The 13,403-nt window shown below is 39.9% G+C and overlaps 1 protein-coding gene across 1 annotated transcript in view; it reads left to right on the top strand.

Annotated features, from left to right (window-relative positions):
* Window positions 1-13,403, top strand: part of THSD7A (thrombospondin type 1 domain containing 7A) — a 199,314-nt gene that overhangs the window by 163,506 nt on the left and 22,405 nt on the right. Inside the window, exons 15-17 of the mRNA XM_086467984.1 lie at window positions 5,834-6,012; window positions 10,307-10,440; window positions 13,050-13,203. Of these exons, the coding sequence (XP_086324110.1) occupies window positions 5,834-6,012; window positions 10,307-10,440; window positions 13,050-13,203 (467 nt within the window). The remainder of the gene's footprint in view (window positions 1-5,833; window positions 6,013-10,306; window positions 10,441-13,049; window positions 13,204-13,403) is intronic.

The following is a 13,403-nucleotide window of genomic DNA, read 5'->3' as shown; positions in this document are numbered from 1 at the left end:
CATGAAACAGTCATCCATCAACCCAAAACCCTGTATTTAGTTCACCAGAGACAGAACTGCTGATGCAGAAGATAATTAAGCATTAACAATTAACTAAGCATTAACAATTGCTCTCGGGTTTTGAGGCTTTTGAAAAAAATTACACTCAGGTTTTGAGGCTTTTGGAAAACAGTCTTATGGAGTTCAATCTGTCTTTCCATGGCTAGGCAGAAATATGAATAATCTCAAATACATATATTCTGTTACAAGTGAAATGGAAATAACTGTATATTTCTTTGACCTGGAAGATGGGATCCAAGAACTTTGTTTCCTTGAAAAAAAATTTTAAAAATCCGTGTTAAAGAACATAAACCATTCTGACTTGCAGTTTTTTTCTTGGAAACATAGCATGACATTTTAGTCATGAAGGCAAGATCATAACTCTGTCAGTCCTAAGGACAAAAGAGTTCATGAAAACACTTTCTAAGGTGTTCTTCACGTCTGTACCCTTCAACTCAAGTAGTCAATCTGTTCTTAAGACATTGCAGGTGCAGTTTGTGGGGAAAAAATCTTACATCCACCCACTTAACCTGCTTTGTCATTGGACAAAGTGTGGAGTCCATTAAAGTCCTCCGCTATAAATTATCCATCACATCTGTTAATGACTTCGTTCTAGGAGTCCAGATTTTATAGCCAATTAGCAATGGGACAGTAAACCTTTCCCTTTTGATAATGAGTTCGGTTCGTACTGCTGGTGGTTCATAGCCGTTTGTTAAATTGTGGCTCAGTAATAAATCTTTAATGATAGGATAGCCATGTTCTCCCTCACAGGAGGCAACTGCCCGTTTCACAGCCTTGTGAAGTTCAGCTGATAGGAGCTGAAATAACTGAGAAACTACTGCCCTGGGAGAAGGAATAGGCCTTAAGAGATGGGTATCTCTTCCTAGCAGCCTTCTGGACCATGCAGTACCTTTGTACCGCAGTATCCCAAGGTCTCGTCTCTCCAACATCCCTCAGGTGTCATGGGGAGAGGGAAGAGCTGCGGGAAGCATGCAGTGAAAGACTTTAGTCTGGAGGAGAAGCAGGAGGCAGAACGTGAGCTGCTGCTGTCCAGAGAACACCTCGTCAGACTTTACAGTGTCGGGCTTCTGTTTCACTGTCCCTCCCTCACCTTCCCACTCTTTTCCTCAGCTCTTCTTCACAGACGCTTCACTGCTCTCGTTCTGGCCTTCTCTCTGCATCTATTGTAACTTCTTGCTTGTTCTTTAAACCTCGACACTCTAGCGTGACACAGCCTGTCTGTGTGATATAATTGTGCAATATTCCACCACACAGACACCCACACATTAGAGGACTGTTTCTTTAATAAGATTTTACACTGTCTAACACAAGGGGCACCCTTTCAATGATGATTAGGTTAGAGTGGAAACCAGACTGAAAAGTGAAAAATGGCTCATTCGTGTCCTTTTCGTGTCAGAAACTGCGTATCGGCATCACCACTCCCATTTGCATGTAATATTCCTGGTTTCGGTGCTTCTCTTTTCTGTATCACAATGTGCTCTCTTCTCACTTGCTAAAATTTTTACATCATTGACTAAAACAAGCACCTGGAATTTAATGAAAACAAACAAATACAAACTTTTCAAAGTTCCTGAACATCTGCATTCTTAGATTTGAGGGGCGATTGCTGTGAACCTCTAGAGATTATCGTCCTTAATCACCCTTAAAGATTTGTTGACATCATACACACAGAAAAGCGTCTGAGGTGATGATGTACTTCAGAGAAGCTTTTTCTGAAAAGTACCATCAGATGGGTAGTAAATGGAGTGGAACAAGTCATTTGCAACGAGTAATTTATATTTTCTTTAATTCAGTCTTCTTTCTTGGCTAGAGAAATATCAGCAAGCAATTTGAAATCTGCTTCTGCCTAGGTGCTGAGGGGCTCCAGTGGCACAGCTAAATGCTAAATAGTCTGTTGAGCAAAATAGTGAGGCGCCTGAGAGGAAGAGAAGATGCCAAGGGATGAATATGCCCAAAACTTTTTGATGTCAGATATAACAGGGTCATTTTCATTCTATACCCTAATTACCTATAGAATGCAAATCAGAGGCCACAGTCTTTTTCTTTCTACCCTTGGTTGTCTAGTTTTATTTGTGGGAACGTTCTTCGTAACATTTCACTGTCTGGTCAGGAGATACCAGCGTAGGCCCTTGAGGGCATTGCATTCTGTTTGTGCTTCACCAAGATATTACTTTTGGCAGGATGTTCATTTCTTTTCTCCTCTTTCTTTGTTTTATCCCTATGCAGTATGTCTTTACAATTCTCTTGACTCTATGTTCCGAGCCATTTATTTTCCTCTTCCCTCTCCCTGTCTTTTCTTACCCTTTCCTCTCTTCCCCCTCAGTCTCTCTTTTGTCTCGTGTCTCCTCTGTTGTTTGGGCTTCTGACTCTTTGCCGTGAAAAGTAACTTCACCCATTTATTTTCTTTTCCTTCTGTTTGGAGAATGCTTGGAAGCTGTGAAACTCCTTGCTGGACCCTTTCATTCTGTTCATGTCCTGGACCTATTTTTTTACCCAGTGTTCCTAGCATACCAGTGGTCAGGAGTTCTTTATGCTTGTCTGGCATCTTGCATAATGATAAGTATTCTTCTCTCTGCTCTCCAGAAATGTTCCACATTTCCCATAGCTCCAAGCCTTCCTACCGTGTAGAGCTTCTTTTTCATACCGTCAGTGATTGACTCCATTTTTGTTCTCTTCTTCATGTGTCTTTTCCATTCGCCTTATTCAGCTGGGTAATTTTCACATGTGGAGTTTGGGTCTGGATGCCAACTTTTCTGAGGAAATAGGAAGGAGGGAGAGGAGAGACTCATAGGCCAGATATCCTAGAGGTGGTGTAGCAAAGAGCTATATGGTGAGCAGAAACTATTCCATGAAGCTTGTAGGACTAAGGACAAAGTATAAGATTGCAGTTCAGTAATTTTTCATTATCAGGTGGGTGGGAAATGTCAGCTGGCCCACTGTATCCTCTCCAAAATGCATTAACATATAAGCAAGCTTGTAGTTTTCCGTGTGATAACTCTTATTAAGACACTATACCTGTAATATGGTGCTGTTCTGGCTTCATTGCATTCTATGCTAAACCAGTTTTAGTGGCTGACTTCAATGTAGATATTTCATAGGCGGTATGAAAAAAGATTAGAGGCATGGTTTCGTTTGATATTTTATGGAATCACTTGAACTATAGCTCAATGCAATTAAAATACTACCTGGGACATATATATATTATAATGTGCTTGATACTGTGTCTGCAAGATTCTAAAAATCATGTTAAACTTTTCAGCTAACATTCTTATTATCTCAAAAAAAAAAAAAGTCTTTATTGTCCTTATTTGGATGAGCTGAAGGGAAATAAAGCAAAATAGTTTCTAATTTGTCAGTCATTTTGGTCTAGTATATTCCACACAGGCTCCTTTTGGCAGGCTATGAGGTATTCTCATGCTATAGTTATCTAAGTCTCAAAATATCGTGGTATCTTGGAGAAGATCTTTTTTGATGACTGGGGGAGATTGGGAAGATCTCTTTGAGATTAATTAAGACAAATTTAAAATAGCTCGGAGGTTTATGGAAGTCCTTAAAATAAAGTCTTCCTGAAGCAGCCTGTACCGGGTAAAGTTACCTACTTAAGGACATACGATATATTTAAAGCAACTTGAATTTGTTTCTTCCAGACATTAATTGCAGAGGCAGAAAGTTAATAAATGCTAAATGGCATAATTGTGTTACAGTAGAAAGGTTTCTCCAGAAAAAAATTACTTAAAGGTTATATTGAAAGTAAAGGCAGCATTTCAGAATCTCAAGGAAATTAGTAAAGCAGTAATATCTTCACTTCTATCACAGAATAAATGTCACCAAACACTTATTTTATTGCTTGGAGGGAATTGATTCTTTTAACTTTTTTTGTTATTGTCCATTTTCATTCAGTAGTTTCTTGATTGTATGAGTATATGGGTTTGCACAGTACCTAAGAGGGCTTGTTAAAAGCTCTTTTCTGGTGAAGATACAGTTTGATATTTATGCAATCAAAGTTTGACGTAGGATGGGGCTCTAAGATAGGGTGCATCTGATTTCTGAGACTCACTCAGAGGTGTCAGGCAAGGTGAAATGTAATCAATTTTGCATTTGCTGCTGCAGCGCAATCAGTGTCACCACCTCTGATGTGCAGTGATGTGATCTTCAGAAATGTATTTTGTCGAACACAGTGTACCTTTCATACAGTATCACTGAGCTGATCAATCAAGTGGCAAGAGATATTTAATGAGCATGCTTGTAATTCAAGCTAATAACATTCTAGCCACTTTAAGGAAGGTACATTTGGTAAACAGTAGTTTTGCAGTGCTCAAATTCAGGATGTGCTCTGTATATTTATTTAACTATTGAACACTTCCAAACAGAGGAAAGCTGTATAGGGTAAAATCGTCACCTGCATTTCACCGTAAAATATTCTGAAGGTTATTGTACATTTAAAAAACTTGCCTTCTGTTCTTTAGATCTAAAACAAACTAATGGAAGAAACTAGAAATAGGTATCTAGAATTAAAATCTTTTTAAGTGTTTTAATTCTTTACACAGCTTGTGATTGTTTGGTATTGGTTGCTTTTAGAAGAGACAGAATAGCTTTACTTAGTATAGGTTAAAAACAAAGCGGCTGCCATCAGCTCTGATGAAAATGACAGTGATTGCTTTCAAACTAAAAAAGCTTGAAGATAGACGAGAAACATTTGAAAGCATGCCTGGCAAACTGTGCCAATCATCTTACTGAAGTATGTGTTAATTTTGCAACTGTGTTCTTCATATATGTTAATTCCCATTTAAGTATGTGTTAATTTTGCAACTGTGTTCTTCAAATATGTTCATTCACATTTAAATGCACCAAGGTTTCTTCACTCTTTAAAGTGAACATTTTCCAACAGTAAATACGTTGCAGATCTGACAGAGGAAAGGGAAGAGAAGAGCTCGTATATGGTTAGGGTGTAGATGTAGTAAAAATGCAGTAAAGGCCAGCTTTTTAGTCAAGGTTTTATAGCTTCTGCTGTAAATATTGGCGCACATGACACATATTGTAGAGCTATGGCATATGTTGCTTTGGAAAGAGAGACGTTTTCCCTCGTTCAGCGAATTGAGGCCTCGTGTTACTCCCTGCAGACCATGTCATACCCCTTTCCAACCTCTTAGGACCGATGGCTTATCCAAACCAAACATCTGCTTTTCCATTCAGTGCAATTATTCAGTGTGCTTCTGCGGGCAGATGGCTGCTAATCGGCAGATCATTAATGTGGCAGGCCACTCTCCCTTTCGAGCCTTAGAAAGGTCACAAGGTGTTAAGTTCCCTTGCTCCAGGCTGGTAAGATGCATATCTTTTGGTTCAGTTGGATTTTTCCTATATAACTGCAATTGAATTACTTGATGAAATTATGGAGGAGCTTTTCATTAAATCGTTTTTCCTTTAAAAAGAAAATAAAATATTGTTTTTACTGTGTAAAGAATGATGCAACCAAGGGATGGTTAGTGTCAATTACACTGTAGCTGTCAGAAAGTTTGAATGCTGAGCTCTGCTGAGTGTGAATCCTAATCAGATAGCGGTGAGGGTGCTCAGCTGCGGCTCTAACACCATCTCCAGCGATATGTGTCAATTTTCTGCAGAATTTAATTTAGCCCTAATGATGAAGAAATCGCTCCATTCACACAGTCCTGTCAAGTCAGACCTCGGACAATCTAAATGAAGTAGACGAGGGCTTCAGGGAGAAGTGGCAGAGTGACATGCTGAAGAGATTTCACTTTCCTTTCCGTTCATGCAGGTTATATTGAGGAAGCCTGTATTATTCCGTGTCCCTCAGACTGCAAGCTCAGTGAGTGGTCCAACTGGTCTCGCTGCAGTAAGTCCTGTGGGAGCGGGGTAAAAGTTCGGTCTAAATGGCTCCGTGAAAAACCCTACAATGGTGGAAGACCCTGTCCAAAGCTAGATCACGTCAATCAGGTAATTTCATTTGTATTTGCTTTATTGATACAGCTTTTCCCATACCTCAGATAACCCTTTTAGCTGTCTTGTTTGTTGATGTAGAAAAACTGTACAACATAAGGGGCAGATGCAGGGAGAAGGAGGAGTGTGTGTTGGCTTAGATTTCCTCAGTCATCAAAGGTTCTGCCTTCATTACTTCCTCGTCTGCAAGGACAGACAATTGGAGACAATAAAACATTCTCACGTGCAGATCATGAAGACCAGGTTTCTGAACATCTTCTCTTACAGTGGGTAGAATGTCTCGTTACAGGTGCTCAAAGTGGTAAGATTCTTAGTGTCATTCCCTGACCATCTTAGATCATAAAGCAAATTAAACCTTCTCAAACACTCACACAATATCATCCCAGTGTCCCTTAGCCAGTTTTAGCCAAGCTGGAGCTTGACCTTCTGGGTACACTTGCCCTGGCACTGCGGTTCCTGTCGGGAACGCGCTTCTGCAGTCGCTCTCCCAGTTGTCCCACAAACGGCGCTTGATTTTCTAGTGTGGAGCAGTCAGGCTGCACAGTTTGGATCCTCTTCAAGTGAAACTTAGCCAGAAAATGTGATCCAAGAGCACACTGGGAGTGCTTTGACCACTAATAAGCGTTTAGTCTTTGGGACCAAGTTTAGCCCCAGTCCAGGCCAAAGCCCTGAAGCTTGTTTGCTCCTGTTTGCTTGGAGAGTTTTAGAAAGAAAAACCTTCCTTGTCAATTAACTTGTGCTCGTCAGAGTTGATTTATATTCATATTACTGTTGAGTTTAATTTAGTCTGCAGAGGCATGTTAAACAGCCACACAATCTTCTCTGTAAATATGCAAAGATTGAAAAAAAAAAAAGTGCTGTCAATTTACATTTGAATAAAAATGCATGTACTTAATATTATCCTATTGACATTTTGCTAGCACAGAGTGAAACGGCTTGTTGATCTAATTTTCTACTTTAGGGAATGTAATTAGTTCCAATTTAGAAAATAATAAGTGTTAAACTGCAGCTAATAAACTAAGTTTGTGATCTACTTTAACAAAATACAAACTAGAATGAGGGTTGCTGGATTTGGGTCAGCATGTAAATACGCTTTAAATTAGGAGGCATGTGTTTCAATAGGAGCAAATTATACTCTATGCAGAAGTCTTTTTCCTTCTTTAATATTCATGTGCTACATAATAGGCTTGTATTTTTCTGCATAAAGGTGATTTTGCTAGCGGTCTGTTAGCCACTTCCATGCAGCGCTATTGCCCTCTACCGGCCCTTTGAGTCGAATTTGATTTGTTGCCATGTTACATGGTGCTTGCCAAATAATAATGGATGGTTCAAAATGTCATTATTGTAAAAATAAAATTGAAATATATTACTTTCATGAGAAGAGAGCTCTACAGCTATGACAGGAATGTCGAAGAATATAGAGGCTGTATCTTTCGATTTTAAATACATTCACTGTCAATTCAGAGACATGCAAGGGAATACATGTGCATTCTAATTTTGAGTTAATTGTTTAATCTAAATGTGATCCAGCATTCATTCATCTGGAAAAATACCGACTCTATTTCAATTACTAAATGTAAATTATTTTTTTTTTAATTTTTAATTTTGCATTATGTATGCATATTTTTGTATGCATGCATACAAAGTGTAATGGTTAGACGGGGTCTTTGGTGCCCCTAAAGGTGATGTACAGAGGGGCTACGCTGTAAGCTGAGATCTAGGAATTATGAAGTCTGAGGAAAGACTGCAACGCGTTGTCTAGCCCACGGGAGGGGAGATGGGAGGGAGGATGCTGGCAATCTGCTAGAGTGTCCATAAAGGGCTGCTGCAAAGGAGGAGAAAATAATCCATTTTCAATGGCCATGGTGGGTAGGATAAAAAGAAGTAGGCTTAGGCTGCTGCAAGAAGATTTGGGTTAAGCCTTGGGAAAACTTTCTAATTAAGGCTAGTGAAAAAATTGAAATAAAGTGCTTGAGACGTTTGTCAAGTTTTAAGAGCAAGTTGCTCGATGTCTCTCGGGGCTGAGAGGTATGACTGTGTTTTGGAGGGGGACTGAACACAGAGAATTCTACACGACTCACTGAGCATCTTTCCTCCTGCGCCACGCGTGCCAGGGTGACTCCCAAACCACACTCCAACTGAACGAAGCTTGCTCAGTACTCACGTCACTAGGCTAAAAGTCTTCATAATTACAATAATAATAGACCTAGGTTTGTTATAAAGTCATGGCAGTGGCCTTCAGAGGATTTCAGATGAAGAGGCTGATCTGGGGCTGTTAGAGAAAGTAAGGACATCCCTCTCTTCGCTGGCTCCAGGCGTTATTTGCCCCCTTATCCAGCAGGTGTACGTGCAATCCTTACACCACCCAGCTGCCCTGGCCTGCAGTCATGGTTACAGAAATGCCAGCAGGGTCAGGAGAACACCACTGAACACGTGCAGTGCAATACACAGTTCTCCTTTGGCTTTCTGGGGAGATACACGGTTTTTGTTACTGTAAAGGCTATTGAGTATGCAGGGTGTAGGTATTTCTTCTTAGGCCAACCAGGGTGAGACATACAGAGACACTTCCCTAAGTTGAGGCTTGCCTATTCTCATTTTGGAAATCCTGGAGAAGAAGACAGAAAGTGCCACTTCCCACATGACTACAAATCGTGCACTGAGTCCAGTACCTTCCTTAACATGGTTTACACTACCCATCTTTACACCTGAGTTGATGTAGTTCAAAGAAGGCTGAAATATGCTGACTATGCTGGTCGTCTTGTGCGTGGGCTGATCCGGCTGCATAGTGATATATCAGACGCTCTACATATTCATTGTTCAAGGCATTATTTTTTTTGTGACTGGTGGTATTTTGTTGCAGGTTAACTAATAAGCTACCAAACCATCAGCCCTCTTTTTCTACCCAAGCAGTGTTGCTGAAAAGAAATCAAGGACTTGTTTAAGACAATGTCTTAGATTGTCTAGAAACATTAGTTGTGCTGACTTGATACCCAGAATGATACGTGAAGTTAGCTAGTGTAAGATAATTTTGAGGCAATGGGCTTTAATGGTGCTTTTTTTTTAATCTATGCATAATTAAGATACTCAGTGAAGGACTTAAGTACTTTGGAAGGGTGAGAATTGCCAGTTGATTTTATTCCCCTGAATCTATTGCACTTAATGCAGTCAGAAAAATTTCAATTAATAGAGAACTCCAGTATCCTCCAAAACCGTTGAGGATTTTCTCTTGTCTTAGGGAAGCTGGATTCCCTACTGTGTGAAGAGTTGATGCTCATTATAGGCAAAAACAGAAAACAGTTTTACCGTGTGTTAGGGACTGAGAAAGGGAATAGCTAATTTACAGTTTCTTCCCACCAGTTGTGATTCATAAAGTTTTATTTTCTTCCAAGGGCAAACTTCTTGCAAAAATGCCTTCTGACAGCAAGGGAAATCCAAGAGGGAAAACTGGATGCCTTTTGTTTGGCAGAAGTCATAGACTACTGTTTGTAATAAAAGCTAAATGAATGCTGTTGAAATACCTATGCTTCATTCTAATCATTCTTTGTTTTTATCTTTGGTTTTTCTTTTGGGTTCATGAAAATACTCTCTTCAGGCTCAGGTAAGAGTTTCTGAAATAAGAGATAATCTTAACATGTGCTTCCTCATTGTGCTTCGCTGTTGATATTTCCTGTCCTTTTTTTGTCATGTATGTTTGAGGAAAAACATGGAACACTATATAAATTACTATATGAGATACAATTTCAAATTTATATTCAAATCTAAACGTAATACTAATGCTAGTACACAAATATATTAGAGTAATTTCCAGTATCCACAACGGAAACTAAAATGAACCAGTATCTATTGGTATAATTTACCTTGAGCTCCCCTCTCTTTAGAAATTCAAGAACCCCACAACTAGTAACAGTGCGATGGAATAGTTGAGGAGAGATGTGAAGGACAGAAGTAAAGTTTTTAGCAGAGTTTTAGCAGCATTTTTCTAAAAGGTGAAGTCATGACCTACAGATTTTATGTTGCTTGCGTTGATGTTATTAGTGGACATGGCATAGCATGGGCTTAGTGGCAGAGAAGACCAGGGAAGCTGTTGTTAGATGTCTTAGCTTCTGACTTTTTGTTATTTCTGTAGTTTTCGATCGAGTATTTTATCTGTATTATTGCTACAGCCTCTAAATCAGCAAGTTTAGACTTGTTATTCTTACCAAAAAGAGCAGTAACGTTTTTGCATGATCCCTGTCGCATGCTGATCTTACTTGTGTGCAACCAAACTGACACTCGATGTGGATTATTCCAGGTCTATGAGGTAGTCCCCTGCCACAGTGACTGCAGCCAGTATGTATGGGTTACCGAGCCCTGGAGCGTCTGCAAGGTGACCAATGTGGACTTAAAAGAGAACTGCGGAGAAGGTGTTCAAACGAGGAAAGTCAGGTAAAACAGTATTCCTCCTCCCTCACTTTAGGGAACCTTCACTTTCAGTCATGGCTGTATTTGATGTTGTTCTGTGTTGTGTATAGCGTTAAGTCCAGCTGTAGTAGAACCCTGGCTGATGTAAATCAGAATGGCTTCAGTGAGTGCAATACAGCTTTGTCTGCTGGTTGTGGATATAGACCCTGACTCCTCGTTTACAAACTAATGTGTGTTGTTGTCTTGGTTTGAAAAAGACAGGTGTCTGTGGAGGAAGGCAGGAACCTCCCTTGAAATGGAGAGTGCAACCCCCTTCCCTCCAAACTATTATAATTTTGAAATTAACGGGCCTTCAGGCAAAGATATGGGGAATAGGAATAACAGTTCTTTACTAATATATATATATATATATAACACAAGGCAGGGGAAAAAACCAAACACCCCACTGGTTTACACTGACAGAGTCAGGAATACAACCTGACCCCCTGTTAGGGTGGCAGTAGCAGTCCGATAAGATGCTGGCTGCAGTCCTCCTGAAGTGATGGGTGTAGTTCTGTGGAAGCAGCGATCAGGTAAAAGAGTCTGGTCTTCCTCCGAAGGTCCAGTGGTCGGCAGGTAGCTCTCGTCCTCTGGAACTCAGGTGGGGGGAAAAGCTCCTCTGGGAATCCAGTGGAAGAAGGCTGCTAGGGTGTTCAAAATCTCCGTTTTTATTTGGCATGGACTGCTTGGCTCCTTCCCCCCCCCCCCTCCCCGGGCGGAGCATCTCACCATGGGATGGGGAGTCGTGAGGCAGTTCCTTGATGGGCCATGAACAGGAGATAGCCCAGGAGCGAGTTATCGCTGGGTCAGGCGATAAGGCATTGTTGTGCCCATGAACAGGAGATAGTCCAGAGGGGGGAGGCAGGGAGCACCGCCCCGCCTGGTCTCAACAGCTCCTGAAGATGGTAATAGAATATATTTTTTTCTTTTGGCACATTTTACACTGTAACCCAGGACAGTTGTACTTATCCTAGTACAAGCACTGTAATGTATGATTGTAGTGCTTTTCTGAAAGGTGAGATAGTCCCCTTTCTATCTGAATCTATGATTTAAAAAACCCTTTGAAGTACATATGCACTTGGGAATAATAATTACGCTTACTACAGGAAAAAGTGGCAGAAGTGAATGAAGTAAAATTAAAAAAAAATCCAGAAATCTTCTGTTGTTTACTGAACCTGGTCTAGGCATCTTGTATGCTTACTCATCACCCTAGAGCTCTAATCAAAGGTTAATTAAAATTGGTCTCACATGGTGTGGTACAACAGCAGCTAAAGCAGTACATGGAGTTCGGGTCGGTTGGGGTTTGTTTTAGTTTTTTTTAATGGCTAACCGCAAGGCGGCACACAATTTGAGATTATAATTCTGAATAAAAGCATAATGTGCATTCAGTTTGAGGGTCAAAAATGAGAGCTGTATACAGTGAACCGCTAAATGTTCTCTTTCCCCTGCTGCAGGTGCTTAGGAGCTGGCACATTTACCCAATTTTGTTCCCCATAGCACTGCTTCCTCAGTGTAACCATTTACTTCAAGAATGTCAAAGTCTTAATCTGTGCTTGATCACAGTTAGAAAGACTATGCATAACTGTTCTCACACAGTAGCATCTAAACAAGTTCCTGTAAGAATGCTCTTTAAAAACTCCAGTATAAAAAATGAAAATTAATCAGTGTTTGTGCTGAAAAATAGACTTTAACACTACCATTGAAAGTAAAGAAAGTGTTTTCAGCTCTTTGGGACTAAAACCATCTAACTTTTCATTCTTTATCACGTAATTCCATTAAAGTACTAATTCCACAAAGCTAATACATGCTCATGCTGTATCTCTTGTGTTTACCTTAGAACAGAGAATTAGTTTAGTCTGATAATGCAAGATATTTGTAAAAGAAGACTGATGTGGTCAGATGGATGGTCTGTGTGCGAAAGGCTTCCTATTGAAATGAGCAAATTTTCTCTTGCAATTCTGGAAAACAGATGCAAGCCTCTTAATTTGAATGATCCTCGTCAGGTACTAGTTGGTCTTCTGCTGACAGATGGAAAGGATAAATTAACAGTGGATGCCATAGCATTGGAAATACTGTGGAATGGAGACTGTTGTCTGTGAAACTAAGCATGTTCATTTCTCAACTGTGTCTCTATCTGCTAATTTAATATAGTGGGAATTAAAAAGCATCTGTGTAAATTAGGGATTAATACTAAGAATATAAAAATTAAAAAGTTTTAATAGTTCTAGATTTAAAATTACCAGTTGAAACATGCACAGAATATGTCTAAACTATAGATGATTCACGTTATTCTGGCTTAGAGGTAAGCTAATGTCAAGGAAATCACCTGCCCAGAAACTCTCAGCAAATCACTTGTAGGCGCTATCTAAATTCTGTGCATTTCTTTATATGGCTGTCATCTCTAAAAACGAGGATCATTCTTGGCTCTTCAGCTTTTCTTGGGTATTCGTAGATCAATACTTAGTTCTGTTACTTCAATTACTTCGTGATTATTAAGTGCTGACAAAATGCTAAAATGCTTCAGAGTGCTGTGGAACACAGTTACTGCACAAAATCCGCGGCAAATGCAGTTTATGTGCAGTTCTTTTTTCCAGGTGCATGCTAAACACTGCGGATGGTCCTTCTGACACCGTAGAGGACTATCTGTGTGATCCTGAAGAGATGCCGCTTGGTGCTAGAAAATGCACGTTACCATGTCCTGAGGACTGTGTTATGTCTGAATGGGGGTCGTGGTCTCGATGTTCTTTGGTAAGAAGTATGATGAAGTGTAACGTCTATAGTTTTAGGAGGATACTTTAAAAATGTATAGTTGATGTATTGTACAAAAATGCTGAATTGGGCAGTGATTACATGTGTAAATATCAATCTTAACTGTCATCTTTAGGGTTGTCAATATTTGGTTGCAAATAAAGTGTTGCCGGTATTTTCCATTAAGTGATAATGTTCCA

This window comes from Leptosomus discolor, chromosome 7 (assembly GCF_034619465.1).
Source record: "Leptosomus discolor isolate bLepDis1 chromosome 7, bLepDis1.hap2, whole genome shotgun sequence".
NCBI lineage: Eukaryota > Metazoa > Chordata > Aves > Leptosomiformes > Leptosomidae > Leptosomus > Leptosomus discolor.
Note: the sequence above shows the minus strand (reverse complement) of the source record. Positions and strands in the feature narration are given on the sequence as shown.